At 37.7% G+C, this 16,501-nt stretch overlaps 2 protein-coding genes across 5 annotated transcripts in view; one reads left to right on the top strand and one right to left on the bottom strand.

The window, feature by feature from the left end:
* Window positions 1-16,501, top strand: part of TNFRSF17 (TNF receptor superfamily member 17) — a 112,337-nt gene that overhangs the window by 12,625 nt on the left and 83,211 nt on the right. The gene's annotated exons all lie outside the window — the stretch shown is intronic.
* Window positions 1-16,501, bottom strand: part of GSPT1 (G1 to S phase transition 1) — a 46,886-nt gene that overhangs the window by 8,294 nt on the left and 22,091 nt on the right. For all 4 annotated transcript variants that reach the window (XM_036411117.2, XM_036411113.2, XM_036411114.2 and 1 more), the window contains exons 6-12: window positions 15,319-15,396; window positions 12,998-13,178; window positions 12,086-12,240; window positions 11,779-11,919; window positions 10,595-10,688; window positions 8,626-8,706; window positions 556-729 (exon numbers count right to left, since the gene is read on the bottom strand). In XM_036411117.2, coding sequence (XP_036267010.1) covers window positions 556-729; window positions 8,626-8,706; window positions 10,595-10,688; window positions 11,779-11,919; window positions 12,086-12,240; window positions 12,998-13,178; window positions 15,319-15,396 — 904 coding nt within the window. The remainder of the gene's footprint in view (window positions 1-555; window positions 730-8,625; window positions 8,707-10,594; window positions 10,689-11,778; window positions 11,920-12,085; window positions 12,241-12,997; window positions 13,179-15,318; window positions 15,397-16,501) is intronic.

The raw sequence follows: 16,501 nt of genomic DNA, 5'->3' as shown, positions 1-16,501 counted from the left end.
CTCACATGCTACTCTTCCCCCCCGCCCCATATGAACTTATCATAGTTTTATCCATTTTTCAATATGTAAGGTCCAGTAAAGGTAAACAACCTTATACCTGGTATCAGAATTTAATTTCATTAGTTATTATACCTTGTAAAATAATAGAAAAATCCTGTGACCTACACCAATAATTTACTGTCACTCTCCTGGGGAGGGCAGGTTACTAATATGAAAAAATTGGGCATGTTTTTGTGTCTGGAGAGTTATTTGTGCTAAAGGAGCAGACAAACCATGACTTCCAAAGCAATTTGCTTTAATTAAAGTGAAAGACACTGAGTAATGATATAAACAGATTAGAAAATAAGGAATTTACAAAGAATACTATCTAATCAGTAAGAAGACCTTATGTTGTAAGATACCTTATGGCTGTTGTAACACACACACGATTTATTCTATTTCAATTCCCCTTCTATACATGATGACATGTCATCAATAACCTGGACAAAGGACATTTAAATTCATATTTCACTTGCACAGTAAAGGTCAGTGAGATAACTATAATAACGGGTTTACCTGGGCATCAAATGTGCGTCCAGAATGACAAAGATTATTAGGATCACAAAGTATAAATCCTGGAAGAATCTCTTCTTCTTCAATTCCTTTCAGTCTGATTTTAAGGTTTTCACCTGGTGCTACAGAATCAGTTTCTACATCATCAGAAAGGATTCCAAGAACTTCCACGTTGTGCTTAAAAAGAAACCGAAATTGGAGGTTTTCTGACACATTTGTATGATGTGAACTTCATTATTGAGTTGTGGCATTTTTCTGTGCTTGTTGATTATCCAAAATACTTACTACATTTGTATGATGTGAACTTCAATGAAAATCATAACTTGACCAACAACTGCCAATTAAAATGACCTGTTATCCATTTGTACCTCCTGGGTGCCTGGTGGACAGCTTCAGATCACTCCAGATTACAACTTTACTACATCCACCAGCATCACTCTCAAGGAGCAAACTCAGTGAGCACCAAAGCCCTACTGAACCAAGTCCTGATCCGTAGGGGTGTTGTCTGCACAGCAGCTCTTCTTTTGTAGTCACAGCTGGTTCTCACATACAATTTGCTTGGGGGTCAATACCTCCCAGAGACAGTAACACCCATCAAGGCTCAACTACAACAGGGCAGTGCACACAGCCCACACTGGGGGATACCTAGCATTGCCCTGCTCAAGTGACTGAGTCACTGGACTCTACAGAACATCTACTACACAAGGCCACTCTATCAATTCCAGGAGACATAGCAGTTCTCCCAATACTTAGAAACAAACACAGGGAAGCAACCAAAATGCAGACAAAGAAACATGTCACAAATGAAAGAACAAAAGAAAATTCCAGAAAAAGAACTAAATGAAATAGAAGCAAACTACCAGATACAGAGTTCAAAACAATGATTATAAAGCTGCTCAAGGAAATTGAGAGTTTCAAGGAACTTAGTGAGAATATCAAAGAATTTACTTAGAACATCAAAAGCATGAAAAAGGGACCAGTCAGAAATGATGGATACACTAAAATGAAGAATAATTTACAGTGAATCAACGGAGTAGAGGATGCCAAGAATCATATCAGTGATTTGGAGTATGAGGAAGCAAAACACACCCAATCAGAAAAAAAAGGAAAAAATATCCTAAAAGAAGATAGTGTAAAGAGCCTCTGTGACAACTTTAAGTATACCAACATATGCATCACAGGGGTGCAGGAAAGAAAAGTAGCAAGAAATTGAAAACCTATTTGAAGAAATAATGACAGAAAACTTTCCCTACCTGATAAAAGAAATAGACCAGGAAGTAGAGAGTCCTAACAAACAAGATAAACCCCAATAAACCCAAGACACATGCCTGCAAAGGTATTATTTTGAATTGAAAAGTCAGATAAAGAGCTTCACAGACAAGAAAAAACTAAAGGAGTTTCAACACCAAACCATTATTACACGAAATGTTGAAAGGTATTCTTTAAGAGAAAGGAGAAGGGGAAAAGATAAAAAGTATGAACAATAAATATCAACAATTGAATCTAAAAAAAAAAAAATCAAACAAGGAATCTAACAGAATAAACTGATGAGTAAAATAGAACCAGAGACATGGAAACATGGAACAGACTGATGAATCTCAGGGAAGGGGGGCAGTGGGAAGAGATGAACCAAAGAACTTATATGCATACTAGAGGCCCAGTGCCTAGATTCATGCACCAGTGGGATCCTTCTGCCTGGCCTGGGCCCTCTCATAATCCGAGAGCGCTTGGGGTATATAGTAGTGTGAGAAGTGGCAGGCAGGCAAGAGCGAGCCCAGGTGGCATAGAGATTTGCACAGCCACAACTGCACTCGCCAGCGGTGAGCCTGGTGTTTGGTGCCAATCAGCTGAGGGGCGCTCCCACTGTGGGAGTGCACTGATCACCAGGAGGCAGCTCCTGCATTGAGCATCTGCCACCTGGTGGTCAGTGCATGTCATAACTACCGGATGGTCATCTGGTCCTCCAGTCTCTCAGTCTTTTATATACTGTTTCCCTGAAAATAAAACAGTGTCTTATATTAATTTTTGCTCCCAAAGATGCGCCAGGTCTTATTTTCAGGGGATGTCTTATTTTTCCATGAAGAATAATACAGCACACATTTATTGTTGAATGAAAATAAAGGAAATTTATTACCTGTATATGGTACGGTAGTTGTCAACACAAACCAGACAAACTGTGAATTCTACAGTATCAAGAATTTACTCATTTATTCAATGACAATCATGTCATCATATTCTGGAACATCATCATAACAATCCAATTCCTGAATTTCCTAGTGAATTTCTTGTGACTCCATTTCTTTCAGAACCAGTGGACCAAATCTCTCATGTTTAGCCTAGAGGGGGCCTTATTTTCAGGGGGAGGGGGAGGATGCCTTATATTTCACTAAGAAGGAAACTTGTAAGTAGGTCTTATTTTCGGAGGATGTCTTACTTTCAGGGAAACACGGTATATAGATAGATAGATATGCATTACCGATGGACACAGACAAGAGGATGGGGTACATGCCCTTGACCGGGAACCAAACCCACAACCCTTTGGTGGGCAGGCCAACACTCTAGCCACTTAGCAAATATGGTGAGGGCAAGAGTATACTTTTTAGAAGTTGTTTGAAGTAAGCTTAAAAGAATATTGCTCCGCCTGGCCAGTGTGGTTCAGTTGGATGGAGTGTCGTCCCATACGCCAAAGGGTTGCAGGTTCCCAGTCAGGAAACATCTCTAACCCGTGGGTTTGATCTCTGGTCTAGATACATAAATACAGGAGGCAACCGCAACTACTTGATTGTTTCTGTTTCTTTCTCTTTCTCTCTCCTTTCCTCCCCTAAGATTCCTCTCTCTCTAAAATCAATAACCATGTCCTAAGGTGAGGAATAAAAACAACAAAATAATATTGAATGTTTAGATAATATTTTGATGGTTGCAAGATGGGAAAGGATTTTAAGTAAGCATACTGATCAATGATTACAGGTTTCCCTTTTGGTGTGATAAAATATTCTGAAACTAATGGTGATAGCTGCACAAAAATGTTTTAGAAAGATATACAGATGGGGAAGTGGTAAAAGCAATACCCACAAATATTCCCACTTGTGCCCTTTGAGATAATTCAGATTTTTAAAACATCAACCAGAAAACTGCCCTAGTTAGTATGGCTCAATTAGTTGAGCATCATCCCCATGTACCAAAAGGTCACTGGTTGGATTCCCAGTCAGAGCATGTGCCAGGTAGTAGGCTGGTTGGCTGTGGGCAGGAGGCAACTGATCAGTATTTCTCTCGCACATGTTTCTCTCTCTCCCCCCTCCCTTCCTCTAAAATCAAAATAGAAACAAAAATATTTTCAAAAAATATATACCAGAAAACCAAACAAAATAGCCCTTCAAGACAAAATTGAATTTCCTTATGACAGATGAACAGTGAAAAATGCAGAATCAATATATTCCATACCAGAATGCTATAGTCACTTGCTAAACTCTAGTACCTTTACCCCTCTCCCGCATAATGATATTCTTTTCCAAAAGGTAGCTTATGCCTTAATGATACCTGTTCTAATGAAATTCATCCTAAGAAGTGAAGTAGAGCCATATTTTGTTAGCTAAGTTCTTTATAGTAACAGCAGGATAAAGGGGTAGAACTTAGCAGTTCCACCATGTACAAACTATTATTCATTATATTTTTGCCCTAATAACCCAACATAACAATCCCTATGGCCTTACATTGCTAAACACAATAAGAGCTGGTGTAAGATTAACTTAATCCACTTGGTAATCTCAGTCAACCTTTAAAAACAGAGCAGGCAGCGGAATCTGGTTTTGCTCAGTGGATAGAGCGTCAGCCTGCAGACTAAAAGGTCCCAGGTTCGATTCCGGTCAAGGTCATGTACCTTGGTTGTGGGCACATCCCCAGTAGGGGGTGTGCAGGAAGCAGCTGATTGATGTTTCTCTCTCATTGATGTTTCTAACTCTATCCCTCTCCCTTCCTCTCTGTTAAAAAAAAAAAAAAAAAAATCTATACCAATAAAAGTGAAATATACCTCCATGATGCCCACCAGCCAATCAGGAATGAATATACAAATTAGCCCAACAAAGATGGTGGGTTAATTTGCATGCAAAGGCACCAGGCAGCTGGGGGAGAGACACTTGTCTCACTGCCATGACGCAGGCATTTCGCACCACCCCAACCGCTCTTGGCTGGGACAAAAGCGGAGCCGGCAGCCAGGAGAAGGAAGGCCCATTCTTGCACGAATCTTTGTGCATTGGGCCTCTAGTAAAATATATTAAAAAAAAAAAAAAAAAAAAAAAAAAAAAAAAAAAGAAAAGAAAGAGCAGGTGGACTCTATCCCCTCTGGGAAGCCTTTCCTTTATACTCCCCTCCGAAGGAATCATTACTGTTCACCATAACTACTCAAAAATTAAGATTAAGGCTAACAACTTTTCTTAGTTTATAGTTTATGAAAGGTATTAAAAATAACTAAACATTTTCTTATTCTCTAGAGATCCAACATGCAGCTGTGTAAAGGAGTGATTTTAGGCTATATTTAAGCAATTTGGCAGGGATAAGTGGTTAACATTTCTAAATAAAGGATATCTGCAATTGTCTTCCTAGATAGATGCCCATTGTCTTGACTGGGGTACGATACCCTGTCTTATCAGTTCAAAAAGTTTTGGAGACAAGTCTGCAATGTGTTTACCAATTATATAGCACATGATCTTAAATGGCTGAGTCCACATTCCTACTAACATATGAGCTGGAGTTTATACAATATCCTTTTGGTATCTCAAATTATCAGAAATGAGCATTCAGATTACTGCACTGAAGTGTGGGGGAAGCCACTTTGCACTAAACTTGCAGATTCAGTTAACTTTGCATACAAACTTAAAGCCAATTTGTAAATATTAGAGCAATATTCAGAAATTCCATCACAGAGTTTATCCTCCAACATGATTTATTTTGTTTTACTTTACTGCTACAGCCAAGCATAGGATGTAGAAGTAATGCAGGCATTAGAAGCATACATAGGCTTCCAAAGACTCCTTAAGAACCAGAAGTTAACAAACCAGCAATCTAAAAAAGGTCTAAATATTAATCTGTACATTAGAACAATTTTGTAAATAGCAAAATAAAAAAAATGACCAATTTTTAATTTTACTCATTAATTTTTAAATACTTTTTAAATATTATGGTAAAATTCAGAACATAAAATTTATCCCCTTGAACATTTTGTCAGTCCTGTAGTATTAAGTACATACTGTATACAACCAATCGAGTTCTGAAAAATTTTCATCTTATAAAATTGAAACTATACAATTAAACAACTCCCCATTCTTCCCTCCCCACAAACCCTGGAAACCACTATCTACTTTGCTTCTATGAAATCTGAGGACTACTCTAGGTACCTCATAAAACTGGAATCATTGTGACTGGTTTATTTCAGCATAACATCCTCGAGGTTTATCCATATTGTATAGCGTATGTCAGAATTTCCTTTCCTGTGGTTGAATAATAATCCACTTTTACATATGTACATTTTGATTATCTGTTAATCCTTCAGACACCTGGGTTGCTTCCACCTTTTGGCAACTGTGAGCAATGCTGTTATGAACATGGGGGTACAAATATCTCTTTGAGGCTCTGTTTTTAATTTGAGGTGGGGGGAGGTACATACCCAGAAGTGAAATTAATAGATTATATATATGGTTTTATTCTATTTTTATTTTTTGGGGTGAAACATCATTACATTTCCCACCAATAGTGCATAAGGGTTCCAATTTTTCCACATTGCCAACATTTGTTATTTTCTGTGTTTTTAAAAAAAAAGTTTTTTAGAATTCCCACCCAAGGATATCTTTAATTTTGAGAGAAAAGAAAGGAGAGAGAGAGAGCGCGTGCAGTTGCCTCCCATACCCACCCTGACCAGGGATCGAATCTACATCCTTTTGGTATACAGGGTGACCCTCCTTCCAACTGAGCTATCTGGCCACAGCTAATTTCTGGTTTCTTTTCTTATAGTGGCCATACAGATAGGTGTAAAATATTTTCTGATTATGATTTTGATTTGCATTTAGCTAATGATTAGTGATGTTGATCATTTTTTTCATGTACATCTTTGGAGAAATGTAAATTTAAGCTTTTTGCTTGTGTTTTTAGTCAGGTGGCTTGATTTTGTGAGTGTGTTGAGTTGTAGGAGCTCTTTATATATTCTGGATATTAACCTCTTACCAGATTTAGAATATGCAATTATTTTCTCCAATTCTATAGATTGCCTTATGCATTAATTTTCAAATGTAAAGCGGTATGACATCTGTATCTTTTAAATATTTAACTCTGTTCCAAAAAGACAAAAGTAAACTGAGTTTTTAAGGCTCACTTAACCAACTATAAGATATGCTATACCTGCCCAGTAAGTAATTAGTATAAAGTGACAGCTTCCAGAGAACAGCCACTCTGTAACAGGGGTGGGGAACATTTTTCTGCCAAAGACCATGTGGATATTTATAGCATCATTTGTGGGCCATATAAAATTATCAACTTAAAAAAAAATTAGCCCATTATATTTGGCCAAACATTTAATTGTCTTGCCCCTAATGCCTTGGAAGGGCCAGACCAAAGCTCACAGGCTGGATATTCCCCACTCCTGGACTATAGCTAGTATGTTAAGGCTCTCGCCTATAGTGAATTGTACTTTTCTTTCTGTGGTGGTAAAATACTCACCACATAACATTTGTCTTTTTAAATCATTTTACACTGTACAATTCAGTGGCATCTAATACATTCACATAATGTCCTATAATCATAATTACTATCTAGTTCCAAAACTTTTCACCATTCCAAAAGGAAACCCTGTACCCATTAAGCAGTCACTCCCCATTCTTCCTCCCCCAATCTCTAGCAACCACCAATCCCACTTCCATCTACCATGATCAGCAAAATTTCTAATGACTACAGACAAAACTCAGCAAGAATTCAAACCAACTATTATTTTCATTCAGTTGTCACTGACTTACAAGTTGTAGAAAAAGTAGGCTTTAAAACAGAAACACTTTAGGAAAAAAAATACTATGGTGGAATACTCTAATCCCCAATGCATAAGGCATCAAGAAACCCCAGAGTATAATTTGTAAGGTGTCAATTATACTTAAACACTACATTGACAATAGACATCTTTTCTAATTCACTGAGCCTGGAATTGAGCATAGTAAAGAAATTCTCATTTAAATCTAATAAAATCTCTGTCATGAAGATCTGATGATTCAGGTATATTTTCCTACATTAAACAACATATTTGGAGATTTTAGAGAAGTCCTTTCTGGAAAATGGGTAACTTTCTTAGTAACATGTCATCTATATATATCACTAAGTGAGCAGTCACAAATAACACAAAGGAATAATTCAGAGATATTGCATGTTTTAATAAAACCCCCTCCAATGATGAAGAAATCACAATAAGTAGGAAAGAATTAAGACATATATATGCAAAGTGTCCCCTCGGGAGTTCGACCAACCAGGAATTCAATTACTTGCTTAACTATGATATTACTACCAGGAGGAGGCGCAGCTGGCAGCCACTAGGCACCCTACCCAGGCACAAATTTTATGCACTGGGCTCCTAGTTTATGATAAAGATAAACACTTTATGCTTAAAACAAATTAGGAACATAGCTTAGACATAATGTTATAGTATCCAATGTAACCACATACAAAAAGAGAAAGAAAGCTAACTATATCATAATTAAACCTGAGTTTTCATCCTTGGCTCACTTATTAATCCAGTATATTAATGGAAGCAAGTCACTTAATCACTCCAGATCTCTCCCATCTTGTAAAATAAAAGAGTTGAAGTTCTTTTGGTGCATCTTTTAGCTCTAACACTGTGCTAACATTGATCTCTCCCCATTTGTCAATGAATAACACCACATTTTTTTCTTAAGTTTTATATCTGACATTAATAAGTTTAATCCCGAATTTTAAAAGTTAAGTTTATTTTTGTGGAAATCTCTAAACTTTTGAAAAATTCTGGCTTCTTGCTAAAATTTTCAAGAGAAAAGCTAAATGAGAAAGAACATCTTTACTAATTCTTACCTTGTTTGGCATCATCACAAGCTGCTGGCCTTTACTAATAGATCCTGATTCCAGCTTTCCCAGGACCACAGTGCCCATATCCTGTTGAAATTGTAAATAAAAAAAGTTTCAGATTTTTTTTTTAAATATATTTTATTGATTTTGTACAGAGAGGAAGGGAGAGAGACAGAGTTAGAAACATCGGTGAGAGAGAGTCATCGATCAGCTGCCTCTTGCATACCCCCTACTGGAGATATGCCCGCAATCAAGGTACATGCCCTTGACCGGAATCGAACCCGGGACCCCTCAGTCCCCAAGCCGACGCTCTATCCATTGAGCCAAACCGGTCTCGGCAAGTTTCAGATTTTTATTACCACTCTACAACAGTTCAACAAACCCCATATGAAATCTTGCAGGGCTTATTCATTAAAAAAAAAAAAATCATTAGAACAAGTGGTATAATATTTAAAATTAATCTTAAATACAAGATAGGTAAAAAGTAATCTATAATACCTGCATTATAAGCATGTGCACAACTATAGTACCAATATAAAAGTATGCCTAACTTTTAAAAAGAAAGCATGGTACAGGAAATGGCACAGAATTTTGTTTGAAGATCTGAATTATTTGTTCAGGGTCTTGCAATCTCTGAGACTGTTTCTTCATCTATAAAACTGAAAAAGCAATACTTGTTCAAGAACTCCTGTATGGAGCTCTAGCTGATGTGGCTTGGTTGGAGCATAGTCCTGTACACCAAAAGATCAAGAGCTCAATTCCTGGCCAGGGCACAAACCCAGGTTTCAGGATGATCCCCCAGGAGGAGGCAACCAATCAATGTTTCACTCTCACAATGATGCTCCCTTTCTCTTTCTCTTTCTCTCTCTCTCTCTCTCTCTCTCTCTCTCTCTCTCTCTCTCTCTCTCCTCTCTCCCTCTCTCCCTCTCTCTCTCTCTCTCTCTCTCTCTCTCTCTCTCTCTCTCTCTCTCTCTCTCTCTCTCCCGCCCCCCTCCTCCTCCCCACCCATTCCTCTCTCTAAAATCAATAAAAACAAGTCCTCGGGTGAGGATTTAACAATAAAGTATTTGAGGAGAGGCAAAACATTACACTGATATTGCAGTTAAAAATAATGATGCTTTTTTTTTTTTTTTTAAGTAGAACATCCAGTTAGGTGAGGTGGTAAAACTAGCACTCATATACTCCTGGTAACAATATAAATTAGCACAGTATTCTGAAAGGTTGTTTGTCAATATGCATAAACTTTAATGTGCAAATCCTTTTGAGTCTAACACTTTCACTTGTATGAGTTTCTCTCTAAAAGATGATTGGCTCGCCCTAACCAGTTTGGCTCAGTAGATGGAGCAGCGGCCTGCGGACTGAAAGGTCCCAGGTTCGATTCAGGTCAAGGGCATGTACCTTGGTTGCGGGCACATCCCCAGTGGGAGGTGGGCAGGAGACAGCTGATTGATGTTTCTCTCTCATTGATATTTCTAACTCTCTGTCCCTCTCCCTTCCTCTCTGTGTAAAAATCAATAAAATACTTTTTTTAAAAAAAATATATTTTATTGATTTTACACAGAGAGGAATTGAGAGGGACAGAGAGTTAGAAACATCAATGAGAGAGAAACATCGACCAGCTGCCTCCTGCACCCTCCCCCACTGGGGATGTGCCCACATCCAAGGTACATGCCCTTGACCAGAATCGAACCCGGGACCCTTCAGTCCACAGGCCGACGCTCTATCCACTGAGCCAAACCGGTCCCAGCAAAATACATTTTTTAAAATAATTAAAAACATAAAAGATTATTGGCTCATTGGGAAACAGATGAAATAACTTAAGCTGGTTGAATAAATTATCGTCTATACCACAAAATAATATGCAGCCATTAAAAAAAAAAACTATGTTATTGTTAATGATTTCATAATTTAAAACAAAACACAAAACAATTATTTCATATCCCATAAAACCCAATTTCTTGAACATTTTGGGTACCTTGTATTTATCCACAATTGGCAGCCTGATTGGTCCATCAACTGATCTATTGAAGTTTGGCAAATTATCCAGATATGGAATAAATGGTAATCCACTGAGAACATAACAATATCCATTAAAGAGAGTCAATATAAATATCAAAATATTGTTACATGTCTGTAACTTTATGCAAAAAAATGATTATGTTTTCATTCCACCCATGTACTCGTCTCATTAATCCAATTTATTTTTTAATTTGTTTCATTTTATTCCTGAGAAAATTAAAAATAACAAAGTAGCTGAATTTAATATGAAAAACCTTCCCATAAACATGAGATTTAGAAAAATATTTTATAGCAAATAGTCCACATGCTGTAATAAATGACTGCACTCTTTTTCTTAAATTTTATGGACTTTTCCAGCTTTGAAATGAAGATTCTATAAAATAATTTCCCCTTTAAAACTGAAAAAAGCTACACTTTATAGGACACATAAAATACTGTCAAGATGGCAATGCTCTCCAAACTATCTACAAATTCATTTCCTGTTGAAATCCCAGGTGCCTTTTTTGCAGAAAATGTCAAGCTGATCCTAATGTTTACATGGAAATTCAAAGAACCCAGAATAACTGAACAATCTTGGGGAAATAACAAAATTCAAAGACACTTTCCAATTTGAAAACTTAAAAGCTATATAATAATCAAGAGTTCACCTTATTAAAAATGTAGGCAAAAGTGGGAGGGGGGTGGGCAAGGGTACATGTACAAAAACAATAATTTAATTAAAAAATATATTAAAAAAAAAAAAGTAGGCAAAAGTGAAATGCACACCTAAATGTCAATATTAGGGTTCTAACACTTCCTAACTGGATTAGGCAGTTTTCCTATTTCTGACACCAAATGTATACTCGGCAAAAGAAAAAATAAACTAGATTTAATAAAAAATAAATACCTTTTATGCTTCAAAGGACACCATCAAGAAGGTGAAAAGATCTCCCACAGAATGGGAGAAAACATTTGCACATCGTATATTTGATAAGGGACTTGTACCCATACACAAAGAACTCTTTACAACTCAATCAGAAAAAGATAACCCAATTAGAAATGGGCAAAGTTCCTGGTATTTTTAAAGCCAAAGTTACATTCATTATTTTCTTAAATTACTAATTAAGACATAAACTCTTAAAGGAAAAAAAGATTACTTACATGTACCAAGGACAGAAATCTGATTGCTCTTTAAGATTTGCTCCAGTCAGTCCTGAGCAGGGCATAAAGTGAATATCCTTTTTGGGATTGAAGCCAACTTTTTTCAAAAATGGCACTAGTTTCTCTTTACATTCTTCATATCTATAACATTTATACATAATCCAATTTTAATATAAACCAGTTGAACTCTAGTTTCATTTTTAAAAATGAGGTTTAGAAAAACCACAGGAGAAAAACATATAATAACAAAAACATTCTTTATTTCACTAACATGTCTATAACAAACCAATAAGGTATGTAAGCTTACCTCTCATTGCTCCAATTCACTGTTGGATCATCCATCTTATTAATGAGTACAATTAAGTGTTTTACACCTGCTGTTTTTGCCAACATTGCATGTTCTCTTGTCTGTCCTCCTTTTTCAAATCCAGTTTCAAACTCTCCTTTCCTGGCAGAGATTACCTATTCCCAGAAGTCAAACAGTTTATTCTTACACACTCAGGTATACTCTTTTAGCAATAAAAAGTCTTTCCTTTCAGTTTTATCAGAAGCTTTCTAGCGATCAGGCCAGGAGTGGAGGGCAGTTGGGGGCGATTAGGCCGGCAAGGGGGGAAGCAGTTGGATGTGAGAAGGCTGACAGGCAGAGTGCTTAGGGGCAAGCAGGCAGGTGACCAGTTAGGGGCAAGCAGTCCCAGATTACGAGAGGAATGGCCAACTGCCAAGGATCAGGCTTAAATTGGCAGTCAGACATCCCTCAAGGGGTCCCAGATTAGAGTGTGTGCAGGCCAAGCTGAAGCACACCCCTCCCCACCATGCACGAATTTCATGCACCAGGCCACTAGTATTTTCATAAGAAAATTAAATTATAGACTTCTTGCACAAATCAGCAAAAAAAAGTAAAAATTGTAACCATGTATATTACTGTTCACCACAACCTAAATTCCAGCTTTTACAGATAAACTCAAATATTTAAAAATTTAAGTGGGACCCAACCGGCATGGTTCAGTGGATGTGTCAGGGCACATGTCTGGGTTGAGGGCTTTATTCCCCAGTGTGGCGCATGCAGGAGACAGCCAATCAATGATTCTTTCTCATCATTGATATATCTATCTCTCTCCCCCTCTTCCTTCCTCTCTTAAATCAATAAAAATATATTTTTTAAAAATTTTAAGTGGGGTTGCTAACAAATATGAAGGTGAATTAGAAACGTCTTTCTTACCAATACAGCCAAATCAGCTTGAGAAGCACCACCAATCATATTTGGGACAAAACTCTTATGGCCAGGGGCATCTAGAATCGTGAAATGCTTCTTTTCTGTTTCAAAATAGGCACGACCCACTTCTACTGTTTTACCCTTGTCTCGTTCTTCTTGATTTGTGTCTAAGGCCCAAGACAAGTACCTGAAATAATTTTAAAATAAGAATAATACTGATAAGAACATGAAAATTTCTAAGATATTCTTCTACCATTAAAGGTGTAATTGATGACATCTAGCTTTATGTCCAGCATACAATATTTAAACCAATAACAGAACTAGACAGAATTGAAAATTAAGAGAATAAAATTTATGTTGATGTGGTTCAAACACTTGGAACTTTCACATATATCCTCAGTCAACCATTTCTTCTAGAAGCAAACATTATTTATGAAAATAGCTGAAACATATACAGAAAGACTACTTTAAGTACCAATGCTAATATCACCATCTATAATAAAAGCGTAATATACTAATTAGACTGGACAGCCAAACAACCTTTTGGACGACCTTCCAAACCAAGCTAGGGCTGCGAGGGCTGAGGCTGCTGTGAGGGCCAAGCCCCTTGCATGGATTCCATACATCAGCCCTCTAGTCTATATATATAAACAGGGAATATGCTAATTAGCTGGGTGTCACCGCTCAGGAGGAGCTGTGCAGGCAGATGGGAGGGAGGGGACTGCATGCCGCCCCTAGCCCCAGCAGCCACAGGGAGGCTGGAGCTGGGGGCAGGACAGAACGGACACACAACACCTAGGAGCACCTGCCTCTACCCCAGTGGACACAACGTGGCGGCTGGCCCCCTGTGGGGTGCTTCTTTGCACTATTTCAATCTCACATGAGCCTCTAGTAAATTAATAAGTTCCTCTATATTTCATTTTTATAATAATCTGTCACAAAATGTAATACAATTAATGGCTGTCTAAGGATGTCTTTTTAACATGAAGGCTGTTAACGTGCCACTTGGGAGCAACAGTTACTTGCTAAAATTATTTCAATATTATTTGCCATGTAAAAATTATTTAAGATCAATTCATCCATAATAGTAGGCATTATCTGTATTTCATAGTATATACTCATTAGGATTTTTCCCTTTACAGAGCAAGATAACAACTAAAAACACACCAATGCCCCATTCAGATAAGCTTAACTTTTAAAATATAAAATAGATAAGGTTAGAAAACTGAAAAATGTTGACCTTTTCTCTCACTATTCAATGGAATCATTGTCAATAATTCCTTCAGTCGTCAAAACCAGTTTGGCTCATAGGGTAGAGCGTCAGCCTGCGGACTGAAAGGTCCCAGGTTCGATTCTGGTCAAGGGATGTACATTGGTTGCGGGCACATCCCCGGTGGGTGGGTGTGCAGGAGGCAGCTGATTGATGTTTCTCTCTCATCAGATGTTTCTAGCTTTCTATCCCTCCCTTCCTCTCTGTAAAAAGTCAACAAAATAATGTGTTCATTTACATTTGAATGGTTATGCCTTTTGATAGCCTAAAAGCAAGTTTACATGTAAACAAGTTTGCTTCTCAGTTGCAAGGGCAGAAAAAACAAGGTTTAAAATTATTAGATTTTAAAATTTATTCTTAAAAATATAAAAGTTTATTAATTAAAAAAAAAAACAAGGAAATTAAAAAACCTGATGAACAATATTAACTGTTGATTATAATAGAATCAGAGATACGGGAGGGGAGTGGACTGACAATTCTCAGGAGGAAAGGGGAGTGGTGGATGCGAGAAGAGACTGAACATAAACTGTGCACCTATGGATGAGGACAAAGGGGGGCGGGGGGCGCGGGTGGCAGAGGGTGGGGTGGGAACCTGGTGGAGGGGGGAAGAAATGAGGAACCTTTGTAATAATATGAACAATAAAGATTGATTTAAAAAATAAATAAAATATATTTTAAAAAATAATAAAAATTAAAAATAATTCCTTCAATTATTTTTCTCTCAATTGTTTATTTACATAGTTAATGATCATGTCCTAAGTACTATGCTGTTTCCTGCTTTCTCTCCAAATTCCACTGTAACATATTCTATTCCTGGTTACTTTAAATGCAATTTTATAGTGGTTAGTTAATGGCCCAATTAGAATATATTCAAGAAGCCTTTTATTATTGGATGCTTCCAAACTTTCTCTGTGCAAGTTTTGAAGTCATTGGGAAATGATCTACTATGTAGTGTGAGGGGAAAGAAACTTCTTTGTTACACCATTTCAGTAGACTACAAAAACATTAAGTGGGCAGCATTTCCTTACAAGTAATTTATAGTATCATAAAAGTATACCAAGTTTCTCTGTTTTTCTCTTTAGCTTCTCTTTCATATTTCTCAAGTGTCCTTTTGTCAACCATTCCAGTCAAATACCTGAAAACATTTAAAGAAACACAAGATACTCAATGAAATCAGGAAAAATTTAAATCACTTAAAAAGGAATTTCAACTCTAAATATAATGAAGTAAAGGTATCTCTGGTGGATGCATGAATCAGGAAACTTTCAGTAGAAAAGTTATTTGCATAGTCTCAAATTATCTCCCACAAAATAAAGAGGGAAAATCATAACTTTATGGTGGAAAATCCTGGTAACACCTTAATTAAGTAATTTTTAGCAAACATCACCAGTAATAAATAAAACATACTGAATATTAATCTTTTTTTTACCCTAACAGAATGCCCTAAGAGCACAACATGTCTTTGATATTCTTGCCCAAAATGTCCAACCTCAGTGTGATTGTAAAAAAACATCAGTTAACCCCAAGTGAAGAATATCTATAATAAAAGCATTATATGCTAATTAGACCAGACATCCTTCCAGATGACCTTCCATATGAAGCTGGGGCTGTGAGGGAAATCCTGGGTGCCAGAGAATAGCTGGTGCCAGCAGCTGGGGGAAGGAAGGCCTACTCTTGCACAAATTTTGTGCATCAGGCCTCTAGTATAATAAAAGAGTAATATGCTAACTAGACCGGACAACCTGCCCAACAAAGCTGGGGCTGCAAGGGAAGCCCGGGTTCTAGGTGCCAGAAGGAAGCCGGTGCTGGCAGCTGGGGGAAGGAAGGCCTACTCTTGAACAATTTTCGCCCATCAAGCCTTTAGTCCTATATAATAAAAGGCTAATATGCAAATCAGTTGCACGGCAGAACAGCCCATAACTATGGCACGCACTGACCATCAGGGGGCAGATGCTTAATGCAGGAGCTGCCCCCTGGTGGTCAGCACACTCCCACAGAGGGAGTGCCGCTCAGCCAGCAGCCCTAAGCAGGGCTCATGGCTGACAAGCGCAGCATCAGTAGTAGGAGCCTCTCTGGCCTCTGTGGCAGCACTAAGGATGTCTGACTGAAGGCTTAGGCCTGCATCGGACATTCCCCGAGGGCTCCTGGTCTGCAAGATGACGCAGGCCAGGCTGAGGAACTCTTCCTCCCCTTCCCCCCATCAAGTGCACAAATTTCATGCACCAGGCCTCTAGTATCCT

The sequence above is a fragment of the Pipistrellus kuhlii genome, unplaced genomic scaffold (assembly GCF_014108245.1).
Source record: "Pipistrellus kuhlii isolate mPipKuh1 unplaced genomic scaffold, mPipKuh1.p scaffold_m20_p_4, whole genome shotgun sequence".
NCBI classification, from domain to species: Eukaryota; Metazoa; Chordata; class Mammalia; order Chiroptera; family Vespertilionidae; genus Pipistrellus; species Pipistrellus kuhlii.
This window is presented reverse-complemented; position numbering and strand designations above follow the sequence as displayed.